Here is a 25,562-nt window from a genome sequence, read left to right on the forward strand (position 1 = left end):
AAGCATGGCCACTGAGAAGGCCGTTAGGACATTTTCACATACAAACTGCCGCAGCCATTGAGTTATACAAGGTTACTAGTTTCTGCTACGGCTGTTCTTAAAACCGTTTCGATAAGTAGTCCTGGCTTACGACCATGAAGGTCGTGCACACAGACACGATCGCGTGTTTATGCCATCCTGTGCAGTTACACAAGCTTGAGAATTTAGTAGCGCAGAACGCAGTGCTTCTTCCTAAGCCATCAACAAATACGGCGCACAACATTTCGGGGCAACGTTCTCACCCTGTATTTTTGTTCGCTGTGTCCCTTCTCACTGTATCCTGTTTTATGCCAACATGGAGAAGCCTTTTTTATTGTGGTCCGACTTTTTATTTTTAAGTTCCTTCTCGTTCATCTCCTTCTGATATACTAAACAATGGTATACAGAAAGTGCCGACTTCTTGGCTTATTTTTTACAGTACAGGCTTGTGACTTCACACATCTAAGATAGATAGGTAATCCAAACAGGCGAATACCGTGTTCAACGTAGACCTTACTGGCAACCTATGGTCCAATTTGTATCACTCATTCTCACCGTGTCGTCCTTGTTCATGCAAAGATGTTCGGCGTGTACATACTGCTCCGCGTTGTCACGGCTCACGCGGCTGTGCGAACCAACGTGCACGTAGGTCCCATTGGGCAGGTAGAACCTGCGCGCAGAGTAGATTCGCTGTGAGCACCCTTCGACCGTCATACGCAGCCGAAAGAAACGGGAGAGCACAAATGGAAGGCAAACTCAGGTGGAATTGCTTTTGCAGAGTCATACCCTAGACGCATTGTGAAGTTGAAGCTGTAATCAGATTAAAAATAACAGGCCTTTTACGAGCTTCTATACACACGAGCTAAGTGCCACGTGGCACAGAGGGAAAGCTCCGGACGTTCAAGGCAGTCTGAGGTAACCCGCCATCCGCCTCAGTCTCGATAGTTTAGGAGCTCGGCTTTTCACTCTCATTTTACGAGATCGGTGATGATGGCGACACACCCTCGATACTGAAGGTACAAAAGGCCGTAGCTACCGAGTCACACCCGCCCTATTATTTCCCTACATCGATTCATGCAAGCGTACAGACTCCACACCAAACTCCAAGTTACAAAGAATATGGTCGGCGCCACGAAAAGCAGTAAGATATGACGAAAGATAACAAATTACGTGAACTTATAAACTCTTTAGATTAGGCCAACCATGCGAAGAAAAGTAGCTATGACCTGAATGGAACGCGTACACTACACAGCGATTCTAATCGCCCCATACATCACATGGGCTCATCTGTGGAAAGAGCGCCAACTACAACAGCGGATGTCAATCCGCTTTCATCTGCGCTACATGATTCTTACTAAGGATCCGTGCGTCGTTTCGGACTGATATGAAAAGATACCTAACGAATGAGAGAGTCGAATACCTAGTTGCTCCACACCTTAGAATTAACACTTCTGACTTCGCTCCCGCTTGCGTCATAGTAATGATAAAGATGGTCTTTAATCGCACACGGGCAACTTTGGCCAAAGAGAGCCACGGCACAAGGTATGCTATTCTCAGAAGCCGACCACCAGACTAGGGCAACGCTTGTGCCCATTGTATCATCGGTGAGTACACCCGGCAACGCTGGGGATCGAACCCCGCACCTACCGAATGCGAGGCGGTGATAAAACGTCATATGATAAGACGAGTGGAAATAAAACACGTATCTTTAATGACTGCACAAATGTGCACTTCGGCATACATTGTACAGAATTTCTGAAAATATTTCAGTATAGTGCAAACGAAGTATCTCTTCAACATCTTAAGTTACTCTATTTACTTCCAGTGGGGCTGACATTGCTGAAGATAACTTACAGTGCCATTGTTTCCGAGTTGTAAAGTCCAAACTTTTATATCTTTCACAACATTACCCATACTTTAATTTTCATTTTGTTATCTTACCTCATACTAAAGCCTCAAACCGAGGCTATGGACTCTCATTTATCGCTGCCTTTATTTATTTCGTCACCACCCGTGCAGTTCTTGTTACGGCCCCAGAGTGGTTCTGCAAAACTGCAATAAGATTAAATTTTCCTTTCCAGGCGTGCAGATTAGCTACTGTATGTAACCTAAGAACGCCTGCTAAATCATCTCATGCTAACTTTATGACCTGGATCGGCTGCGATTTCTCGCCATAAATGCATGAGCTAGTTCGTCACTTTTAAAAATGACCGGACATTCATTGGAGCTGCTATTTCAGTACACTGATGAACGTAACCTTAATATCCTATCTGTTTTCATAATCGATTTTAAACAAAGCACTGATCTTTACATGAAGCCGCCAAACAGCAGCTGCAGGCAACATCCACGCCCCTTAGAATGAACAGGACATCAGAATATGGCCGGCTGCTGAAAAATTCTGTCACCTCCTTAAAAACCCATGCTGATACTTGGTGACGAGAGCTCAGTAAGCATGCACGCTCTGCTTCTATGTTTGAGCTTCGTTTTCTGATTTGCACTAATCCCTTCTCTTAACTAACATTCACGTTGCATATGCGATTTAGGTAAGGCAAGATATTTTAATATATTCCTAGACCGAAGCTTCTTTCTCAACCTTCACAAATGAAGTGATTATGCATCTCCTCTAAGATGCTGATGTTTCCACGCCATTAAAGGCTGAGAATGTTTACGTAGAAAACCTTGTTTAATCTTTCAGATATGCCTCCGCGGTGCCTCAGTGGTTATGGTGCTCGGCTGCTGACCCGAAAGACGCGGGTTCGATCCCGGCCGCAGCGGTCGAATTTCTTAGGAGGAGAAATTCTAGAGGCCCGTGTAATGTGCGATGTCAGTGCACGTTAGAGAACCCCAGGTGGTCGAAATTTCCGGAGCCCTCCACTACGGCGTCTCTCATAGCTTTAGTCGCTTTGAGACGTTAAACCCCATAAACCGACCAACCGACCAATCTTTCAGATATCTTCAAAACCTTACTGACGATACGAATGTCCCCTTATTTGCAGGGTTCGCTGAAGTGTGAAGTGGCAATGATTCTTTTAACTGCTTGTACTGTACGGTGCAAAAAAAAATTAACGAGAATTTAATAATTCCTGCCCCCTATATCGCCTTTAGCCACGACAGTTGTGCTGATTCTATTCCTTTGGAACATTTTTGCGATAACAGCTTCTTCGAACAGTTGTTATGATTTACCACGAAAAATATCTAGCAAATCGCCGACACCCTGCTCTTTGAGCAGCAACGATTCCGGAATACCCGGTTTCTATAATTGTTAGGGGCGTGATATCCTTTGTTCCAGTACCCATATTTCTCTAAGAAGCACACTGGGAGGTTTCGGCATGGCACGTTGTAATGCTTATTTATTTATTTATTTTATTTCAGATACTGTCAATCCCGTTGGGATTTTTACAGGATGGGCACATACTAAGGTACAAATCGAATACGAATGGAATGGTATACATTAAAAAGACTGTCATTTGCAAGTAATTACATGAGTATGGGAAAAAAAACAGGTAACAGAAAATAAAACAAATAACGAAAGAGCATTTTTCACAGAAAAGGGTGAAATTTTATACATTGTAAGTAACGTGTTCATACAGATGCTGTTATATGCAGGGATACGAGTGGTCTGTTGTACTTGTATAACTATGATTTAATTATCTATTTAATTATCGCGCAACTGTTCTTCTACCAGAGTTACAAATTTATGCAAAGATGTATTAGTAGTGATAGAGGGATTCAAACTATTCCATTCTTTTATGGCAAGCGGGAAAAATGAATATCTGAAACAGTCGTTTCGGAATGCGTACTTTCTAAGGGTTAATGGGTGCTTATGCCGGGATGGTCTGGATTCATCTACAGATATATATAACGAAGTATCTATGTTTAACGTGTTATGAACTAATTGGAACAATAATTTTAGTCGTGCTAGTCTGGCGCGTTTCTATAAAGTAAGAATATGTACTTGATTTAGTGGTTGGGATGGTGAATCACTGGTCCTGTATTTGTTAAAGATAAATCTAATTGCCTTTCTCTGCACTCCTTCTAGTTTGTTAATAAGCTGTTGTCTGTAGGGAAACCAAATCGTGTTTCCATATTCGAGGACTGATCGTATAAATGTGCTATATGCTAACAGTTTGGTCTCCGGTGGCGCTTCTCGAAGCCGTCTTCTAAAGAAGAACAATCGTTTTAAAGTAGATGATACTATACTGTTAATATGTTATTCCCATCTTAGATCATGTGAAATGATTAATCCAAGGTATTTTTGTTCGTGAACTCGGGTTAGCGGTATGTTATTGATGCTGTACACATATTCGGACCTTTGTTTCTTACGGGTTACAGATAAGAAGGCTGTTTCTTTAATGTTGAATTCCATTTACCATTTGTGACACCATATTACTACTTCATGAAGGGCGCTGTTTAAGTCATCGTGGTCATTTATAGAGTTAATTTCGTTGTAAAGGATGCAGTCATCAGCAAAAAGATTAATTTTAACTTCTATGCTAGAGGGCAGATCATTAATGAAGATAAGAAATAAAAGTGGAGCAAACACGCACCCTTGGGGTACTCCCGACGTAACGAGCGCAGTAGAAGCAATTTTATTGTTAACTACAACACACTGAGATCGGTTAGTTAAGTAGTCCTCGATCCAGTTGATAATAGGGCCGTTACATAAAGTTGATCTAAGTTTGCTAATTAGTTTTTTATGGCTTACTCTGTCAAACGCCTTAGAGAAATCAAGTGCAACCAAGTCAACTTGGTTTTGGTTATCAATGCTCTGGAATAAATCATGTGTTAGTTCGAGTAATTGGGTGATATTTGAAAGGCCCCTTCGAAATCCATGCTGAACAGGCGATAAAATGTTCTCTTGCTCAACATAACAACATAACTGGTGATATTCTTTAGTATAATATGTTCCAATAATTTTCCTACCGTGCACGTTAGTGATATTGGTCTGTAATTTTAAACGTCATCTTTGCGTCCTGTTTTGTGTATAGGAATAACTTTCGCTATTTTCCATTCATTAGCTACACTACAGGTTGATAAAGATTTATTGAACATTAAATGTAAATATTTCGCGTTGACTTCGGCATATCTTTGCAAAAAAGTGTTTGAAATATTATAAGGACCATTTGCTTTTTTTGTATCTATTGATAAAAGTAGGTTGAGCACGCCTGTCTCAGTTATTGTTGGCATGTCTAGCGGTGTTTGATTGCGGTGAATACTCTCCGGTGTGCGGCCATCGTCATCTGTGAACACAGATTGGAAGTATGTATTTAAGGAATTTTCACGGTGTCGATGGTTCGGATCTGTCTCGTCTCTCACTCGGTACTGGGAAAGATGATGGAAGCCAACAGCCAGCGAAACGAAAAAGCATTGGGGATGTTTTTATTTGTATCTTTTAACAATAAGAGTTAAAAAAAGCAGAACAAAAACAACTGCAGCCGGCCAGTGGGATACGAGCCCATGACCTCCGAATTTTGTGTCCAGTGCTCCACCAACTGAGCAAAAGAGACGGCTGTCCACAATATTTTGCTTCCGCGGGTTTTATGTGCAGTGTATCGGAACGTTGAGAGTGTTCACCAGCGTCACACTTGACCATAGCCGCGGACGTAGTACTCCAGAAGTCACGTGTACGAGGTCAACGTAGGAACGTGGTCGAACGGCAAGGGCGGAAACTGCGTTGCGGAAGCTTGGTTCGTATCCCACCAGCGGCACGTGGTTGTTTCAGAATGCAGCTCTTAGGCGCCCGTTTCTGCGTTCGCGGCATCGCCGTCGCCGTGGCCGTTGCTGTCGCCGTTGTCCGGCGTAACCAGCAGTGGAACCCTTTAAGCTGAGAAAGCAATGGAGAAGGAGCTTGCAAAGGAGAAAGTAAAAACGCAACCTCCTCTCCTCTTTAGCAACCGGCGCGCCAGTGGGGGGCACAGCTGTGCATAGCAACCGTGACGTGACACAGTAGCGGTAGAACGAGCGCGCGCGCGTCGGCGGTGGCAGCTACACCATCGCTCCTTCGCCAGACGTCTCGTTGCAGTCGAGTGAGAGCGCCGCATGGCTCCGAAGCGGCCCAGTGATTCCGCGCCAAGCGGTTCGGGGTAGCGGCAGTGCGTTGACCACAGGGCTTTCGCAAAGCACACATTAGAATTTCCAAAGTGTCTTCGGTATTTTTTTTTGAGAAAAGGAAATGCGCAGTATCTGTCTCACAGATATCGGTGGACACCTGAATTAGAGGGAAGGCGCATAACCGCCATCTTGGAACAGTGGACACCTCAATCGTGGTTTAAGCTACGGGGCGGCAGTGACAGATGTGCGCTCCATACTTTGGCATTGACAACGTTGTGCACCTGCCAGGGTGGCCGGGTGGTGGGGACTTTAAAGTAGATATAAAGACAAGCGGGAATTTCTTACAACTTATGCGGGACAATATATCGTTCCTCTCGCTAGTAACGGCTCCCACAGCTGTGCCGACCTCGCGAAATACTTGCGCACACCTCGTCTTTGAGAACCAGGCATTGGTGCAGCAAGTCGAGCATATATACATCTATTTCTCCGTCCACAAAGCTTCCCTCGTGACTATCAAGAACTGTTAGTGGAGTGTTTCTTGAAAAAGGAATATGTGTGAAAAATAAAAAGTTGTCTGTAATTGTAAATACATGTCTTGATCGAATTTTTTGCTTCAATCTATCGAAAAGCTGAACCAGTTGATGAGCTGCCCTCAAATTTCGCATTAGAAAGTAACGCAATCGCCGGCAATTTTTTCCTCTGTCCTCTCCTCTACTCTTACAGACTATATTTTTTTACTTAGCTACTTTTAGTACTTTTTTCATGCATTCAACTTTACTGCGTAGCTTTTCACTTTCTCCACGAAGCCATAAGAAGTCCCAAGCTGTGTGGTATACGTCTGAGAAATATACGTCACATGTAACATGTGTGAAAAACAACAAGTCGTGTGCAATTGTACATACATGCCTTGCTCGAGTTCTTTGCCTCAATCTATCAAAAAGCTGGAACAGCTGATGAGCTGCGCTCAAATTTCGCATTAGGAAGTAAAGTAATCGTCGCCAATTTTTTCTTTTGCTTCTATTAATCTACCACTGAGGACAAGCTACAAATTTAAAAAAGGGACATCCCCTATGCTCCTTGGTTTCGGTGGCTCTTGGCTTCCGTCATGTATGTTCTAACGAGCACCTTTATTCCTTTCACTCTTATACTCGGTATTGGAAGCATTCGCTTGCACGCCCTGTCTCTTTACAACGTTGATTGTACCACAATCTGCCTTGATGAAAGTACCGATGCAGTCTTGTTGCGACGTCGGAAGTATTTGGTTGGCTAACTTTGGTTGGAACTAGGGGTGTGCGAATATCAAATTTTTCGAATACGAATCGAATACGAATACTTGATTCCGAATATCGAATCGAATATCGAATAATCAAGGACAGACGCATTTAACAACTACAAAACCTTTATTTGAGCACCCAAGAACATCACAGTTCAACTATCGATTATTAAATGAACACAAAAGGTGTTTGTGGCTGCACAAAAAGTATCAAAGTCTCGAACATTATTCTTAGAAGAGTGGAAGTATCAGAGAGGATGGCTAGTACAAAGCATTGATCAAGGCTAGCTTGCCATCAGCACAAAAGCGCGTTGCTGGGATGAACATAAAAGGTTGTCGTGAAGGAAAACCAGCTGTTTCACATGGTCAGGAAGAAGTCGTTCCCTTCTAGCTGAAACGACTCCTCCAGCCACAGAAAATGCCCTCTCACTTGGCACTGACCTGGCACGTATCGCGAGGTAGTTCGTGCACAGCTCTGACTATGCCAGCTCCGCAGGTATAGCCACAAATAAAGCTCACCAGCGCAGTCAGCTACGGCATGGCCCTTGGAGGAAGGAAAACTTTTCCTTCCTCCAAGGGCCATGCCGTAGCTGACTGCGCTGGTGAGCTTTTTTGCAAAGAAAAATTTGCTTTCCTCAAAGAAAAAATTCCAAGGAAAAATTTTCCTTCATCCATGCGCATTGCTCTTTGCGCCGCCATGTTGCTATGTCTCTGTCGATAGGGCTTGCGGACCGAAATGAACGCCGGTGCTCACAATGAATATTCGGCTAGATACGAATATTCGCGTCGGATCGAATATTCGAAAGAACACGAATACTTGGATTTCGAATCGAATAAGAATACTAAAAATATAATATTCGAAACATATTCGAAAATTTCGAATATTCGCACACCCCTAGTTGGAACCATTGTAAAGTTGCACCTATGATAGATAGGGTGAGAGCTGTGACATTGTCGAGACCAGTTGACGATCTCTGTGCACAAAATAGAACAGATAGGCGCAGTACGTCCTATAAATGTAATTGTTCTGCAGCTTCTTCCTTGTGCGCGGCGTTCGCATCGGGCAACGAGGAAAGGACGTGAAGAATTCACATGTCACTGCAGATATGCTGGCATGCGGTTGAAGTAATAAGGCGATTACGGAAGCCTAAATCACTTTACTTGAATCAAGACTAAGTGAAGTACAGGTCTGCAAAGATGGCATTGCTCCAGCTGCCAGGCCATAGTTCCTTCCTTTCGCCGCTAGGATAGAAACACTACCCCCTGTGAACGATGGAGCAGTGTACAGATCAAGCGTTGGAGAAATGTGCAGAGCAATGTACAAGTACAGATATGCGCAGATGGCATTGCTCTAGCTCCCATGCCCTAGCTCATTCCTTTCACCGCTAGGATAGAAACACTACCCCTGGTGAGCGCTGGAGCAATGTCCTCTGTGCAGGTCGTATTTGAGTGGGTCTCGATTAAAATAATGTCATTTTGGCGTCTTTGATCACCTTCTTCCTGTCAAACGCCGTTGCCACAGCTTCGGCAATCACATGCGAGTTCTTTACGTGTTTTCCTCTTTCGCCAAGATTTCCTCCAGTATAATTACTTTAAAGACGACATTTTTATAATTTGTCTGTTTAATCATCGCGATCCGTTTTTCTGTGCTAGGCGCGGTAGTGCCGAAGAAAAGGAAGGCACAAAAGAGAAGCGCAAAATGTAATTATAGCTATTTTTAATTGATGATATTGAGAGGGAAGAGAAAGACAAAGAAAATACGCTTAAGTTGCACGCACGAAAAAGCAGGTGGTAATGATCTCAGAAGATGAATAGGGCAACCGGACGCACTCAACGGCCAAGAAGGTAACGGAAGATGGCGAACGGTGCTCCTATAGGAACTCGCCATCTCTGCAGGTGTGTATTGCAGTAGGTCTTGATTAAAATGATTGGCTAACGAGAAGCGCCGTGCTACCTACTTAGAAAACTGGGGGAAATGCGAAGGTAGGGCCATGAACGTAAACCTAACGATGTACCTCCATCGTCGCCAATGTAGAGTTGGAGCCCGGGGCACGCAGCCCGAGGAATGGGAACGAAGCTCACTAGTCGAGTGGAACGATGAACCACCTTTATTTGACAGCTATATCGATATTGATAACCATTAGTCGCGTGCCACCTAACAGCCAATTACAAATTATATATCTTCAAAGGGAAGGAAAAAGAAAATCAACTGAATTGGAAGTTAGCTAAAACCCACAATACAACACGATAGCGACAAAGAACGGTATCAGAATTTACATTGTTGCAAAAAAAAACGCAAGATAATTACCGTACCAAGGACTTCCGGTTCCTTTCGTTGCGAGGCTGCAGTTGAATTTATCAGAATCTGAATCTGAGTTTCAAATTACTTCGAGGTTTCCGGCCCATTCACCATTGTAGCTAAGCGCCCATCTCAAGACCACGAGAAGACAAAGCGTATTTTATTTTATTCATGGTAGATCTAATTTGTTTAATTTATTTTAAAATTTTCACCAGTTAATATATTTTCTAATTTCAGACTTTCTACTATTCTACTTAGTTTTTTTTTTTCCGCACATATACCTCGTTGGCATTCACCACCGTACCTTGGCCAATCCCCCCGCGTGGGTATGTGCCATGCTTACTGTGAAGAAGAAGAAGACGAACGCCGCAGTTGAGCTTAGGGAAGAGGCAACTACCTTTTTTCTAGCCTCAAGTATGCTGCTCTTGTCTAGGTGGAGGCTGAGCCGGGTAGACTTAGTGACGAGTGACTGCTATGACTGTGGCGATGTCTTCGGCTACGGTTATTTTCAGCGCTCTTTCCTCATTCTTGCCATCTTCTCCGTATGTGCACTGCAGTGCCACACCCTCGTCTTCCCTCTCATCTCAGGCGATGTTGACCACTGGTGCAAGCAGCCGCAGGACCAAGTGATGTCTGCTGACTCCTGGAAGAACGCAGCGATCCCTCTAGAAGCCGACGGTCGCTTGAGTCGGTGCAGCGTCTACAAACACCCGGGAGACCCAAATGACACGCGGACTGTGAGCTGCGACAAGTGGGACTACGACCCGGAGCAGAGTAGCAGGACTGTCGTAAGCTACTGGGACTTGGTCTGCCACAGAGAGCGGCTGCGAGCTCTGGCGGAGGCCTTCTACATCGCCGGCTCACTGATCGTCATGAGCGCAGTCGGGCTCGTGGCGGATCGGGTCGGACGGATGCCTGTACTTCTCTCAGCTGTGGCGGTACTGCAGATGGCTACACTGGCCGGATGTTGCGCAGCGTCATACCAGGCCTACGTGCTCTCTAGGTTCCTGAACTCTGGCTGCACGGCGACGGTCGCGGTGCTCTCCTGCACACTGCTCTTTGAGGCGTCGACGCACGAGAACAGGAACAGGCACCTGTGCGCTGCCATGACCGCAGGCATGCTGATGGTCGAGGTGTGGCTTGCCGTGGCACGGCTACTGCGACAGATCAACTGGATTGTTATGCAGATCTTCATCCTGTCGCCGACCGTCCTGACGTTGTACGCGCTCTCCGCAGTGCATGAGTCAGCACGTTGGTGCATTGCCGTGAACGACATGAACAGAGCCGAAGTTTTGATGATCGTCGCGGCAAAGGAGAACCATTTTCCCGTTTCCACCACTGCCTGCATGTTGGAAAGGCTCAAGACAGAGGTTCTCAGGACGAAAAGGCGCATCACTATAACAACAGGGGACTTACTTGAAGCAAAGGCAGTGCAGCGCCGCGCGCTTGTGATGCTCGGCTTAGCGTTCTCCGCTACTTTCACACAATACTCCATGCTGGCCGTCCAGGCCCACGTAGCGTCTGGAACAACTGCCTGGTTCCAGTGGACCTCAAGCGGAGCCAACCTAGCAAGCTTCATCCTCTTATACGTCATGTTCAGAAAAATTTCACCGCAACGCTTGCTGGCCGCAACAGTAGCAGCGGTCGGTGGCACGGCGTGCGTGATAAGCCTGAGCTTCTCATTAGGGTATGCTTCCCTAACTACGCTATCGTTCCTTTTAGCCAAGCCGCTGACATACGTGGTCAAAGTCCTCATTTTCACGAATGTCTTGGAAATGGTCCCTACGCGTGTGCGTTGCGGGACAATATGCTGGCTATTCGGCTTCGGCCGAGTGGGAGGGGTGTGTGCCATCGTGTTATCTGTGCAGCGAGACATTGGGCGTCACGACGTCCTCTTCGCCCTAGCTGGAACCGCACTCTTCATGATGCTGCTTGCTCAGCTCACTTTCCGGCACACGTCCGAGCAGCCAACATTGGGAAGCCCTTTGTCCGCTGCCGATACCATGGACACTATGGTCTACATGAAGAAGACGCTGGATTCGTTGCCTCTGAAGAAGGAATATACCCGCAGGTCTCGAGGCAGCGCTCGGTCATCCAGATTCCAAAGCGGGGAGAGAAGAGCTGCGGACAGCAGGTTTTAGCAGTGTGTTATGTTTTAGTAGGGTGTATGTTATGAGTGCCAACTGAGCAATTTATACTAGGATGTGGAATACCGCTTGAAGGCAATATCTTAATGTTCCTTGATAAGGTTAATACAATTTTCTGACTCTTTATATGCTTTCATTGTACGCTGTATGGCCAGATATTACGTGCAATTCACTACATATAACATTTAACAAATAGATTTGTGTTTGTGTTCTGTTGGCTTGAAGTGTGTGCGTGGGCTTCCATCCGTTATTTCAAGCGCCGTGGTAAAAATAGAGCTCGAAGTCTTGTAAACGTCGTACAAGACATTTTCAGCCGCGGTATGTGCGGTGATTTGTGACTAAGGCACGAGTAACACAGTATACAAGCGTGTACAGTATACCGAACGACAATATGAAGGAGTAATCACTTTGAGGAACCCAGCCGATTATGGTTGTTTTTTCTGAGCGCAGTGAGATCACTTAAGTAAAAAGGGGAAGGTTACCTGTGTGGAGATAGTCATGCAGCTGCATCATCATCATCAGCCTGACTACGCCCACTGCAGGGCAAAGGTCAGTTCCATGCCTCTACAATTAACCCTGTCCTTTGCCAGCGGGGGCCACCGTATCCTCGCAAACTTCATAATCTCATCCTCCAACCTAACGTTCTGCCTACGCTTGCCTTCTCTTAGAATCCACTCCGTTGCCCTTAAGGACAAGCGGTTATCTTGCCTTGTATTACACGCCCTGCCCAAGCCCATTCCTGACTAGGGTGCCATTAGCCCGCGTTTGTACCCTCACCCCATCTGCCCGCTTCCGGTCTCTTAACGTTATATCGATCATTGTTATTTCCATAGCTCGCTGCGTTGTCCTTAAGCTGAACCCTTTTCGTTAGCCTCCGTGTTTCTGACCCATAGGTGAGTATTGGTAAGGTATAGCTTTTGCACACAGTATCTCTTCAGGGAGATTGGCAAACTGCTATTCATGATCTGAGAGAGCTTGCCATGTGCGCTCCACCGCATTCTCATTCTTCTAGCTATCTTCCTTTCATGATCCGGATCAGCTGTCACTACCTGCCCTAAGTAGACATATTCTCTTACTACTTCCAGTTCCCCGCTATCGATTGCGAACTGTTCATTCCTTGCTAGACTGTTGAACATTACTTAGGTTTTCTGCATGTTAATCTTTAGCCCCACCGTTCTGCTGTGCCTGTCCAACTCATCCATCATGCTTTGCAGTTCATCTCCTGAGTGACTTAACAAAGCAATGACATCAGCGAATCGCAAGCGAATCGCAACTCTTATCCATAACTGTTCCCATTTCAGGCCCCGGAACCCCTCCGGTAAACAGAAGGCGAATAGCACTTTCGAGATCGTGTCTCCCTGCTTTACACACTGCCTTATTGAAATTTCATTGCTGACTTTATGAAGGTCTATGGTAGCTGTGCAGTCGATATAAATATCTCCCTGTTACTTTCGCATCACACTCTTCTACACCCTGATTCCGCAATTCCTGCATGACTGGTGAGGTTTCCACTGAGTCAATTGCTCTCTCGTAATCAATTAACGCTATATTGCCACGTTTCCACAAGCAGCCACTAGGCGGCTGCTCTTCGCAAGTCGCGTGCACCGGCGAGTGAATGAATAAGTAGATCGGTTCCGGCCTCCTCTGGGTGCTCTTGGCTTGTTCTCCGGTGCCGTCCAGGTCAACCCCCGATTAAAGCCTTTCGGTTACGAGCTCCAACGGCTACGTAACACTGGTGGAGGTGCATTCAAGATCCCATGTCCCGGACCTCTTCTCGCAGCGGTTCATCGAGTCCCGACCAACACCCGCTGGTGTCTACGCCCGTGCATCGCAGCAGCCGCCGCATTCACGGCCTCTCCCCCGAGTTCGGTCTCCTTCCCGCCCGCCGCCCCGTTGAGCTTCATCCCATGGCGCAGGCGAGTTCCCCTCATCTAACCCTTCAGCAGCCCCGTGTGCCGACCAGTTTCCATGGCGCTCCTGCTGAAGACGTCGACGACTGGCTAGAGCAGTTTGAACGGGTGGCCAACTTTAATCAGTGGAGTACTGCCATGAAGCTGCGCAACGTACGAGGTCTGTTAGAAAAGTATCCGACTTTATTTTTTTTGCGAACACCTGATGGATATGAAACAAGCGCGCTTACAGAAGCCGACCTTGAACCCTCGTGCGCATGCACGAATTTTGTCCCGCCTGCCGATACCGTCAGTCGCTGGGAAGCAGCGTTTGAGTGAGGCAGTGCGCAGTGCCCTCGTCGGTTTTTTGTTGCAAGGAAAATGGCGGAGCGAGAGGAGCAGCGCTACTACCTCAAATTTTTCCAGAAACTTGGCGATAGCCAAGTGAAAACCATTCGAAATGTTCAGACGGCTTTCGGTGATGATGCTATGAGCAGCACACAGATTAAGCAGTGGTGCAACTGGTTTAAAGACGGCCGCACATCCGCGGAGAGAGAGCCATGCTCCGGTCGGCCATCAACATGCCGAAATGACCAGGTAATGGCCGAAGTGAACGCTGTGGTGATGCGGGACTGTTGTGTGACTATCCGAGAAATTGCGGAAGAGGTGGACGTCAGCAATATTTCTGCACATTCCATTATCACCGAAGATTTGGCCATGGAGAGAGTTGCGGCGAAATTCGTGCCGAAGCTGCTGACGGTGGAGAAAAAGCAGCTTCGTGTTGAAGTCTCACAGGAGATGCTGGATTCCACAAACAGTTACCCTTACTTCACCGACGCCGTAATCACTAGTGATGAGTCTTGGGTGTACGGGTACGACCCGGAAACCAAATCCCAGTCGTCACAGAGGACGCATGCCACGTCACCAAGACCAAAGAAGGCCCGCCAAGTGCGCAGCAATGTCAAAGTGATGCTGACTGCTTTTTTGACTCCCTCTGTGTTGCACACCGCGAGTACGCATACCACAGGGTCAAAGAATGACTAAAGAGTACAACAGGGATGTCCTCCATCGCCTACGTGGTGCTGTGCGACGCAAGAGACCGGAATTGAGGTCAACAAGAAATTGGCGCATCCCTCGCGGCATTGCTCCTGCACATTCATCGCATTTGATTCAGACTTTTCTGGAGAAAAACCGGACTCCTGTAGTTCAACAGGCTCCTTACTCTCCTGATATGTCCCACTACGACTTCTGGCTGTTTCCTAAAATCAATAGGTCATTGAAAGGAGCTCGATTTCAGAAAAGAAAGGACATTATGGCTGCAACGACAGCAGAGCTAAATTCAATTCCGAAAAGGGCCTTTTCGGAATACTTCCAGCAATGGCAGCACCGCTGGGAGATGTATGTGGAGTCCCAAAGAGACTACTTTGAAGGTTATTAGGTTTCTAACGCTCCAGTTATGCCAGTTTTTTTTTATTCGGCCAAAGGTCGGATACTTTTCTAACAGACTTCGTATACTTCGCGCTGGAAGACGGGGCAAAAACCTGGCACGAGAACCGGGAGACCGGTCTTCAAAGCTGGGATGCCTTCCGCCCGCAGCTGCGCGATACGTTTGCCAGCCCCGACCACCGCGATCGACCGCGCCGCCTCCTGGAAGCCCGTATCCAAAAGCCCAACGAGAGCGTCGCCATGTTTGCCGAGGACGTGACCCGTCTTTGTCGGCGGGCTGATCCTGACATGACCGAAACCGCGAAGTTGCGCCACCTGATGCAGGGGGTAAAAGAACATCCTTTCGCTGGTTTGGTCCGGAATCCCCCCCAGACCGTTGCCTACTTCATCAGCGAAGCAACCCTCATTGAGCGAGCCCTGTAGTAACATTCTCGACGTAACGAGTCTGCGTACGTTCAGCCCTTCAGCACGGTGGCCGCTTCGTGCAGCACCAGTGAACATTCCTCTTTGCGAGAGTTGATCCAAGAAGTAGTTCGCGAGGAGCTCCGGAAACTCCACATCATCTCGCCTGATCCGCCAGCCGCTGCCCTCACTGAAGTCGTGCGCGAGGAGATCCGGCAAGCGTTTGCATCGCCTGAGTTGCTCCCCGAGCCACGCCCTCTGAGTTATGCAGCAGCTGTCCGTCAGCCCGCGGTGCCTCCCTCGCAGCCTGTCCCGTTCGACTCGCAGCAGCCGTCCGTTCTGCCGCCACCCTCCTACCAGCGGCCACCGCAGCCGGGACCAGCCATGCAACCACCCGTCCGGAAGGCAGACATCTGGCGCACTCCTCGTCAGCGGCCGCTCTGCTTCCACTGCGGGGAAGCCGGCCACCTGTATATGCGCTGCCCCTACCGCGAACTCGGGCTTCAGGGATTTTCACGTCACGCCCCGCGCCGACGGTTCGGTGAGCGACCTCGGGAAATCGAGGAATACCTTGCCGCCCGGCAGACTTTATCGAACGGCCGCCAACGGTCACCTTCTCCGGTCCGCTACTCGTCACCTAGCCGTCGTACTTTCAGCGATACGCTGAGGGGGCGGTCGCCAAGCCCACGCCGGGAAAACTGAAGGCGGCGACCTCAGGGGGGCAGGTTGCTGACAAACGAAACCGACGTCCCGATGACCCCCCGTGACGGTGCAGCGTGATTCCGTGACTCCGAGCTTCCCTCATACCGATGACACAGCTAGCGCCGACCTTCCCGTGCTTGTTGACGGGCACCCAGTGACTGCTTTAGTAGATACAGGAGCAGACTTCTCAATAATCAGCAAGAATTTCGCGGATCGGCTCGCAAAAGTTAGGACTGAATGGCCTGGACCCCAAATTCGTACTGCTGGTGGCCTCCTTATGACACCTTTAGGGGGTTGCACTGCACGAGTCACCATTGCCGACTCCGTGTTTGTTGCCGTTTTCGTCATTCTGCCTAACTGTTGCAAGGATCTCATACTCGGCCTTGACTTTTTACGACAGCATGGTACCGTCATTAACGTTCCTCGCCGTTTGGTCACGTTTTCACCGCCTGCACCGACTTCCTCAGACGCCGACCGACGCCACGCACCTTTGCGCATCCTTGACGCGGATGTAACCATGCCGCCGCGCTCATGTACCCTCGTTACCGTCAGGTGCGATGACCAGTCCAGTGCTGCAGGGGTGGCCGAACACGAACACTAACCTGCTGCTCCGTCACGGCGTCTGTGTTGCCCGCGGTATCGTCCATCTGACCAACGGCCTCGCGTATGTACTTCTTACAAACTTCGGCAATGAACGACAACGCATCGCTAAAGGGACCACGGTCGCCTACTTGGACGATATCGCCGAAACTTCTGACTGCGTCGCACTCCAGACCGGGACATCCGCCAGCCAAACGGCCCAATTCGCCCTCGATGTGAACCCCGCTCTATCACCAACCGAGAGGGATCGACTGGTCGGGCTGCTCTGTCAGTTTCAAGACTGTTTCTGGTCTGCCTCCGCGGTCAAGCAGACGCCCCTCACCAAGCACCGCATAATAACCGACGAACGTATCCGACCAGTCCGACAGAACCCATACCGAGTGTCACCGCGGGAACGCGAAGTCATCGCTCAGCAGGTAGACGAAATGCTGAATGACGGTGTCATACAGCCATCGAGGAGTCCCTGGGCTTCACCTGTCGTCTCGGTTAAGAAGAGAGGTGGCAGTCTGAGATTCTGTGTTGACTACCGCAAACTTAATCAGGTCACAAAAAAAGACGTCTACCCGCTACCACGCATTGATGACTCCTTAGACCGGCTGCGCCATGCGCGCTACTTCTCCTCGCTCGATCTCAAAAGCGGTTATTGGCAAATCGAAGTAGGCGAACGGGATCGTGAGAAGACAGCGTTTGTCACGCCGGATGGACTTTACGAGTTCAAGGTCCTGCCTTTTGGATTGTGCTCCGCTCCAGCGACATTCCAGCGGATGATGGACGCAGTCTTATCCGGCCTTAAATGGCAAACTTGCTTAGTATATCTGGACGACGTTATTGTTTTTCCCCAACGTTTGAGGAACACCTCCAACGTCTTTCCACCGTGCTACGGGCTATCTGATCTGCCGGCCTCACGTTAAAACCTGAAAAATGCCACTTTGGTTATGAAGAGCTCCTGTTCCCGGGCCACGTCGTCAGCCGTCGCGCCAAAACTGCAGCCGTCGCCAACTTCCCTACTCCCTCCGACAAGAAGACAGTCCGGCGTTTCTTGGGACTCTGCGCCTATTACCGCCGATTCATTGCAAACTTTTCACGAATCGCTGCCCCGTTGACGCGTCTCACCCGAGATGATGTCACCTTCGCCTGGACAGACGAACAGCAAAAGGCATTCGATGAATTACGGCACCGCTTGCAAACAACGCCTGTGCTTGCCCACTTCGATGCCCATACCGAGACCCTGGTTCACACGGATGCAAGCAATGTAGGCCTCGGCGCTGTGCTCGTACAGTGGCAGGACGGCGCTGAGCGAGTCATCGCGTATGCTAGCCGGACTTTGTCCCGTGCTGAATCCAATTATTCCACCACCGAGAAAGAATGCCTCGCTGTTGTCTGGGCAGTGATGAAATTTCGCCCGTATCTTTATGGCCTCCGCTTCCAGGTCATGAGCGACCATGATTCTCTTTGCTGGTTTACGAACTTGCGCGATCCCTCAGGACGCCTTGCACGTTGGAGTTTACGTTTACAGGAGTGTGACATGACCATCGTGTATAAGTCCGGGCGCCAGCACAACGACGCCGACTGCTTGTCTCATTCGCCTATCCAGTCGGCGAACGAAGACGAAGAGCCGGACTTCTCTCTCATCGCAACTGTCGACGCAGTCACTGTTTCGCAGCACCAATGTGGGGACCCGGGGCTCGCACCGCTTCTCGACTTCCTGAAAGCGCGTACTACGGAAGTACCCCGTTCCTTCGCCTGAACGCACTCCTCATTTTGTCTCCTAAACAACGTGATGTACAAGATCAACTTTTCTCCAACGGGAAGGGATTATCTCCTCGTAGTGCCAGAGACTCACCGCGACGAAGTCTTGCAGGCATGTCATGATGAGCCCACCGCCGGTCATCTCGGGTATGCTCGAACTTTGGCCCTCATTGAAAAGAGCTTTTAAAAGAGATTGCGAAGGGAATTTTTTTGCTTATTAGCATAGCCACACCTCCTCCACGTGTTAACCTGTCTTTGCGCACGATAGCATAGTTTGGCGGGGCAATTTCTTTGTCATTGATATCGCCAGTAAGACAAGTTACTGTGATCGCAATGAAGTCAGGTTCGAGGCCGATAAGAAGAGATTCTAGTAACTCAACTTTATTAAGAATACTTAGCGCATTTACATTTGCAAAAGTTGTCTGTTTCGTTTTGTGGGATGACGGGGCGTAGGTTTGGTGCTTTGCCATGTTCGTTTTTTTGGCTTGTACTCGCGTTTGTCTCGGGACAAGAGTTAGTTGTCGCGTTTGTCTGTGTCTTTACGGGTACTCGACAGCTGTTTTCTTCATCCCATTGGAACATTTCACCGTTTATGCGTATTTTATCGAACACTAGTGCAACCTTTGCCCCGGAACCTTTCATTGTTTTCGCACTATATAGTCCACAACTTCAACTTTTTCGTTACGTCGCGTACTCGGGCTGAGAAACCTTCACTGATCGCATATTCACTACCTTTGAGTTTACTATAGTTTTTTAGCCTAAGCGTCTTTTCACGATAGTCAAGAAGTTTTAGTATTACAGGCCTAGTTTTTTTCAGCTGAAGGCTTTCCCAATCTATGTATGCGTTCAATGGCGACAGGTTGAATTTTAAGGATATCCTTAGCAATATCTTCATTAAAAATCGGTTCTAAGGACTCACTGTTTTTACCGGGATCTTCTGTAATGCCGTATACTAAAAGGTTACTCCGCCTCGATCGGTTTTCCAAGTCATCCAGCTTTGTTTTGCTTTGTTTTGTTTTATGTTTTTCTTTAAAATCTGGTCCAAAACGGTGACGCATTTTTCTTACAAAAATCTTTGCCTTTATTCTTGCCACCCTTCGTAACTCGAGACAGGTACTGAACAGCAGGCTACCTTGTTACTAGGCCTAGTTGTGACTAAAGCTTCTTCATTTTCTAGCGCGCCACTATGGCTCAGAGCCATCACAGTCACAAATGACGGCAGCTATTTAGGCCCTAGAAACAGACGGTCTGTCCCTCACGACAATACCAAACATCTCCTTTTTGGCATCCGCGGCTGTTATGGCGCGGTTGCCAAAAGGCTCCCTGCCAGCTTATGGCTATCGCTGGCCCTGTGGACACTGCAATTCGACAGGCAGTTCTAGTTCGATGATTGAAGATCCCACGAAACTCCCCGAAAGTATTCCTCCTATGATAAAACCTGCGCCATGATGAGGAATTTTGCCCCCAAACGCCACAAAAATCCAGCTAAAAAGGAAACATTTCCTGGAAATAATCTTGGTGGACTTCTCATTTGAGTTTTACGTTTTATAGTTTTTTCATCCGCTCTTAATGTGGCGCGTGCAGTACATTTCGTACAATATTTTGGCTATGCCCTCACTACAAGTATCCCTCACCAAATCCAAGGAGTTTTTATATCCTACAACTCTTCGAGCTCCGACGTTTTTGTCATTTGAGGTAGAATTTTTGCCTCCTTAGCTGCATAATATTCCATCCATAGTCAGTTTCACTGCGTAGCCGAGGTTTCAAAGGAATCATTGGAACTGCTGACATTATAGCAATGCAAGGTTTCGCACATTGTATAGAAGAACCCTGGTGCCAAGTTTCATTTTTTCCACTTTGCACCAGCCTTTTCTATTCAATTTATGAGAGACAGCACAATAATTTCTACTGTATTTCATTGCTGGCATTGTTAGTTCCGCTTCAAATTGTACTGTCATGTTTTATAACGTTTTTGGTATTCTGTTATTTATTTTCATTTCCCATCTTGCTCTAATCTAAAACACTTCGTATCGCAGCATAAATTAACAAATAAATACAATAGAAGTCCGGTGGCTCACATGACGCAGTGGGTGGCAGTGAGCACGTGGCGGTCCGAGATCAGCGCGCCGCCGCAGAAATACATGCTCTCATAGAAGGGGCTCATGTGCAGGCCAGCGTGCCACGGCCAGCTTCCCGACACCGCCTCCTGACCGCCCACAAAGCGGTCTTCTCTCTTCTCCAGCAGGGGCGCTATGGGCGTCCTGCTGCATCCCTCATGGTTGGTCCACGCCGACGTTCCGCCGGTCGCCAATAGGACGGCGACCGCGGCTGTTTTGGCGCGGATACCAAAGCCTATCGCTGACCCTGCGGACGGAAAAAGCATTATCATGGTTATCACTGCAACAGCCCTTTTTTTTGTGCTAGCTGCATGCGACCGTCTTTTCCTTAATATATCTTAGCCACACCCGCTCACTTTAACGTCACCCCCCCCCCCCCCCCCTCCTTGCCCTGCTGCACATGCCTTATCGATATCTACTCCCCTCTGCAAAAGGGGAGAACTTTTAAAGACACTAGGTTCTTCTTTTTAAACCGATAGCTGTTAAGGGCTCATTAACAGGGTTATGTGGCGTTGGCGCAACATGGCACGCTGATCGGTCAGAGTAAAGTGGCGTTACAAATGACGTCACTACAGCGCGCATGCCTGAGTGGGCCGAACGGAACACGTCATGAGTGGTAGCGTAGTTCAGAAATGCGCGCTTCACCAAAGGATAAAATATAAATAGCCAATACTTGACTTCACTAGTGCAAACAGCTTTCGTTGAATACTGCTTCAAACAGTGATAACCGCTCCCTGAGAATTTCATCAAAGCCCTACACAAGAACTACTACACCTGGTCACTGTTTGAGAGTTCGCGGATCAGTGGAAGAAAACGACAAGACCGTGTCAGAAACACGACAAAATTTTTGTACTTGTGCGGTAACGGCAGATTTTTTTGCTATTTTTTGCTGACTTTTTGTAGCCAATTGTCCGAGAATGTTCCAGGGCATAACCTGGTAATGGGAACGGCAAGGCAAACTGATGCGTTCAGCGGGGAAGCGGTACAAGTTGTGGAAAGATAAACGCAGAGAGTGGGGCATGCGGACGACAACACCACTGGTACAGACCGTGCTGTGCACTGCACCGGTGGTGCTAGGACTGAATAAAGAGGTCGAGAGGGGCGTGGTAATTGCTAATTGAGAGTTAAAGAAGCTAGGTCAAGAGAGGCGCTTCGAAGTAGCAGAAATAAACAGGGTAGACGAATAACAGGCATTGTCAGTTTAGCACGAGATGGAATCCCTTTTAGTGAAACGATGGAAGCAGATATCCGCTGGCGCCTGGTGGGCCGTGCTTCTTTAAGGCGTTCACAGGAATTCTGAGCGCAAGCGTAAGTAGCAGTGAATAAAGTGTAAAAATGGAGGCCGAGCCCCACAATATGGTCACTAGGAAGATCAGGAAGATAGCTATCAAAAATAAACCAAACACCAGGATCAATGAGCGAAATGGTTAGAGGAAGAGCAGAAGTTAAAGGAAAAAGATATAGGCGTATATGCTCTGTGGGACACTCACCTCAGGGATCTCCAGGACCCACCGTTTATCGATGAATATGTATGGGAGGGGTGCTACAAAACAACAGAATGATGGCGAAGAAGAACGGGGGGGGGGGGGGGAGTTTGCTGATACATTAAGGAGGAAGTTAGTGAATAATAAAATCGGGAAAGCACTTGTGTGGGTATCAGGAACAACGGCGGGCAAAATGACAACGAAGTTGGTGGTGGCCTGTTTACGAACAGGAGACTGCTCCAGGTAAAAAGACAAAAATAAAGCAAAATGTATCAACGCCTACGTAATACAGCTCGGAGACTGTCCCGTTAAAATTCTATTGGGAGAAATGAATGGCCACATCGAGAATCAGCGATTTGAGATCAGCGCGGCAATTGTGGTGTATGGAGCAACGAGCTAGCAGACTGGGCCGCCTCACTGGCGCCGACGCGCGGCCTCCTGCGGCCGTCGTGGCTGTCGCCCTCGTCTGTGCGCACCCGCATGCGCGCCACCGTCCTCAGGCTCTGATCGTCCACCTGGACTGCGGGACATTCTGACCCCCTCTTGGCTGTTTTTGCGGCGAGACCTACACTACGCTACCCAGCCGAGCATTTCGCCGCAAGCACGGGAGGCCGATAGTGCGCATGCGCGAAACCGGAGAGGAGCAGCAGGTGCATGGCGCGTGACGTCAGAGTTCGTCACAGCCGCCGCACGTGAATGCGCGGCAACCGGAGAAGGGCAGCAGGAAAAATCTAGACCACTGCTTCTATCACCAATTCAACAATCCCGACAAGGCTTGGCCATAGGAATTTGAGCGCCTCCAACCGGACGCCCATGACACGTCATATGCAAGCTGTGAAGCGCTGCGCAAGAACCCCACCACAGCTCACTCGATAGCCTTACTGAACTTTAGGTGGTTTAAACGTCACGTGTCTAATGTGTGTTCAGACCGACTGCTAACCAAAACTGATGTCCTCCTGTTTACAGAGACTGGTCTTGCACCGAGATGTCAATCTTACAATATACAAAATTGGAAATGTTGTCAAAAAAAACTGAAAGAAATGATCTTCCTGTAAGGTGAAATAAAGCAGTCTACTATTCGCTAGATAGGTTAAGCAGACGACGTAACTAAAAGAAGACTAATAAAATTCTGGTATCATATACGTAAGCTTTCTACGTAAAAACAATGAAAGGGAGGAGAAACTAACTAAATATGGTGAGGAAAGGGTTAAGAGGGCGATGGAAATATGAAATGCCTTACGTCAACTTGCGCTGAGTCATTTCCAAGTGACGATAAAGTAATCTCCTAAAATAAAGATGAATAACAGGTTAGCATAAATGAAAGGAGTTTAGATTGGCACAATCTTAAGTCTAAAGAGGCGGAAGCAATTCCTCATAAATGCTCCAACGCATGAATGAAAGACGAAATAGTAATCAAGCTAATTAATGTACTTGGTCTACGCAGCAAGGAAGCCTCGTAAAAGCATCGGAAACAGTCATTTCAAATAAGCAAATTACGATCAGCGGGCGGCAGACTACGTTCAATATGATTTCTAAGAGAAAACAGATTATACCGATATAGGAGCAGAGACCTTTGGGCTAGTTGGTTCATAGTAGACACGTACAAGCGCAAATATCAATATAGAATGCTTCAGACCTATTGCAATAACATCCGTTAGGTACAAACAAACTGGCAATGCAGGCGGTGAAATTAAGATGCGGACATCAATCGAAGGTAGTGAAATACTGAAAGAACCTGAGAACGGGTTCAGAAGCGGTAGGTGCTTAGATGAAAGCTTACTCCAGCTTACTCAGTGTACAGATATTGCTTGGGCGGAAAACCGGCGACTGTATTTAGCCTGCCTGGACGTTAGTGGTACGTAGGACAACGGCAATAGGGAGCTCCAGTGGAGCACACCCAAATGTGAAGGTAAAGGTCATGAGATAACACAATCGCTAATGGAGAGATGCCTAGATAATAAAGTTGAAATTACATGAAAAGGGACAAAAATTGTGACAACAGTCATCAAACACGAAGGAAAAAGGCTGGGTTTTCCGTTATCGCCATTCCTACTCATGATTTCTATGATAAATATCAAGAAAGGGTTGCAAGAAAGTAGTGTAGGTTAAAGTTAACCCTAGAAATCAGCCGGAATATTCGTAGAGCAGAGGCTCCCGTGTTTTATGTCTGCACGTAATAAAGTGCTATTAACTTATATCCAGGAAGATTTGCGAACTCTGATAAGCACCTCTGGAGAATAAGGAGATTTTGTAAGAATTAACTGTAGCTCTATTAAGTCAGCGTTGACGATAATCAACGATTCCAGAGGTCAGGTGCTTGCAGCACAAGGCCACGAGATAACCAGGCTGGCCGAATACAGATATCTTAGGGCATCAGTAAGCGGAGGACCGGCGTGGAAAAGCACGAACAGACAATTAGGACAAAAGGGCGAAGTCATACCGCGGTGATAAATCAGAGCACCAGGGCGGTGCTATAAGTATTAAGTACTGAGACGAATTTGTAAAGGAAATTTTGCCAGAACTTATTTTTAGGAATGCGGCTTTGTGCCTAAGGGTAGACGTTCAAAGCGGGTTGGAAGTAAATCACAGAGCTGTTACGAGATTCGTACTAGGTTCCGAAGGCAAAACCACAAACGAGGCAGTACAGGGGGACAAGGCCTGGACATCAATTGAAGCTCGGGAAGCTAAAAGTAAGATATTTTGTGAAGAACCCTTGAGGAAACTGGACGATAACAGGTGGGCAAATAAGGTACTTAAATACTTGTACGCAAAACAGCGGTGACTGAGAGTGTCGGAGATGAACAAAAAAACCAATTTGTAAGTAAGCAGGAAACCAGGACGGAGAAATAAAGAGTTTTAAAGGACTGCTCAAAAGGCAGAGTGTAAGAACTGTATTAATTCAATGGAAGAAAAGTAGACTCTATACCTGTATAGATAATGGAAGTGCCTAATGAGCAAGGAATCGAAGGAATCGAACAGGTGACGCAGCACTCCTTCAAGCAAGGCCAGGGTCTCTTAGAACACGATGCTGCGAAAATAAATATGTCGAAGATGATGGTTCATGTCCAGTATGTGGTAGGTCCATAGAAACAATGGAACATATTTTACAAGACTGTGGAAGCATCCTTCCCGATGTCGAAACAGGCGCAATCACTCTCCTTGAAGCCCGATAGTGTTCAGAAGTAAAAAGTTAAAGTGAATGAATCTGCGGTATATATTACCAAAAAACGATAGCCCGCAAGAAAAATAAATACTGAGCATGACTGCCCCTGCCACCACCCTGTTTCAAAGGGGACGCTCCTAATATCTATTCACCTATCCAAGTCTAGTGCTGCTGCATAGACAAAAGCCTTTTTTTAAAAGTTGCTGGTGCGCACGTCAGCAT

At 47.5% G+C, this 25,562-nt stretch overlaps 1 protein-coding gene across 1 annotated transcript in view; it reads right to left on the bottom strand.

Annotated features, from left to right (window-relative positions):
* Positions 1 to 22,659, bottom strand: part of LOC149361805 (chymotrypsinogen A-like) — a 28,916-nt gene extending 6,257 nt beyond the window's left edge. Inside the window, exons 1-4 of the mRNA XM_089568159.1 lie at positions 22,596 to 22,659; positions 20,655 to 20,940; positions 10,634 to 10,798; positions 574 to 688 (exon numbers count right to left, since the gene is read on the bottom strand). Coding sequence (XP_089424285.1) covers positions 574 to 688; positions 10,634 to 10,798; positions 20,655 to 20,940; positions 22,596 to 22,659 — 630 coding nt within the window. The remainder of the gene's footprint in view (positions 1 to 573; positions 689 to 10,633; positions 10,799 to 20,654; positions 20,941 to 22,595) is intronic.
* Positions 22,660 to 25,562: the final 2,903 nt, after the last annotated feature.

Source organism: Amblyomma mixtum, chromosome 2, assembly GCF_055824585.1.
Source record: "Amblyomma mixtum isolate Tamu chromosome 2, ASM5582458v1, whole genome shotgun sequence".
NCBI lineage: Eukaryota > Metazoa > Arthropoda > Arachnida > Ixodida > Ixodidae > Amblyomma > Amblyomma mixtum.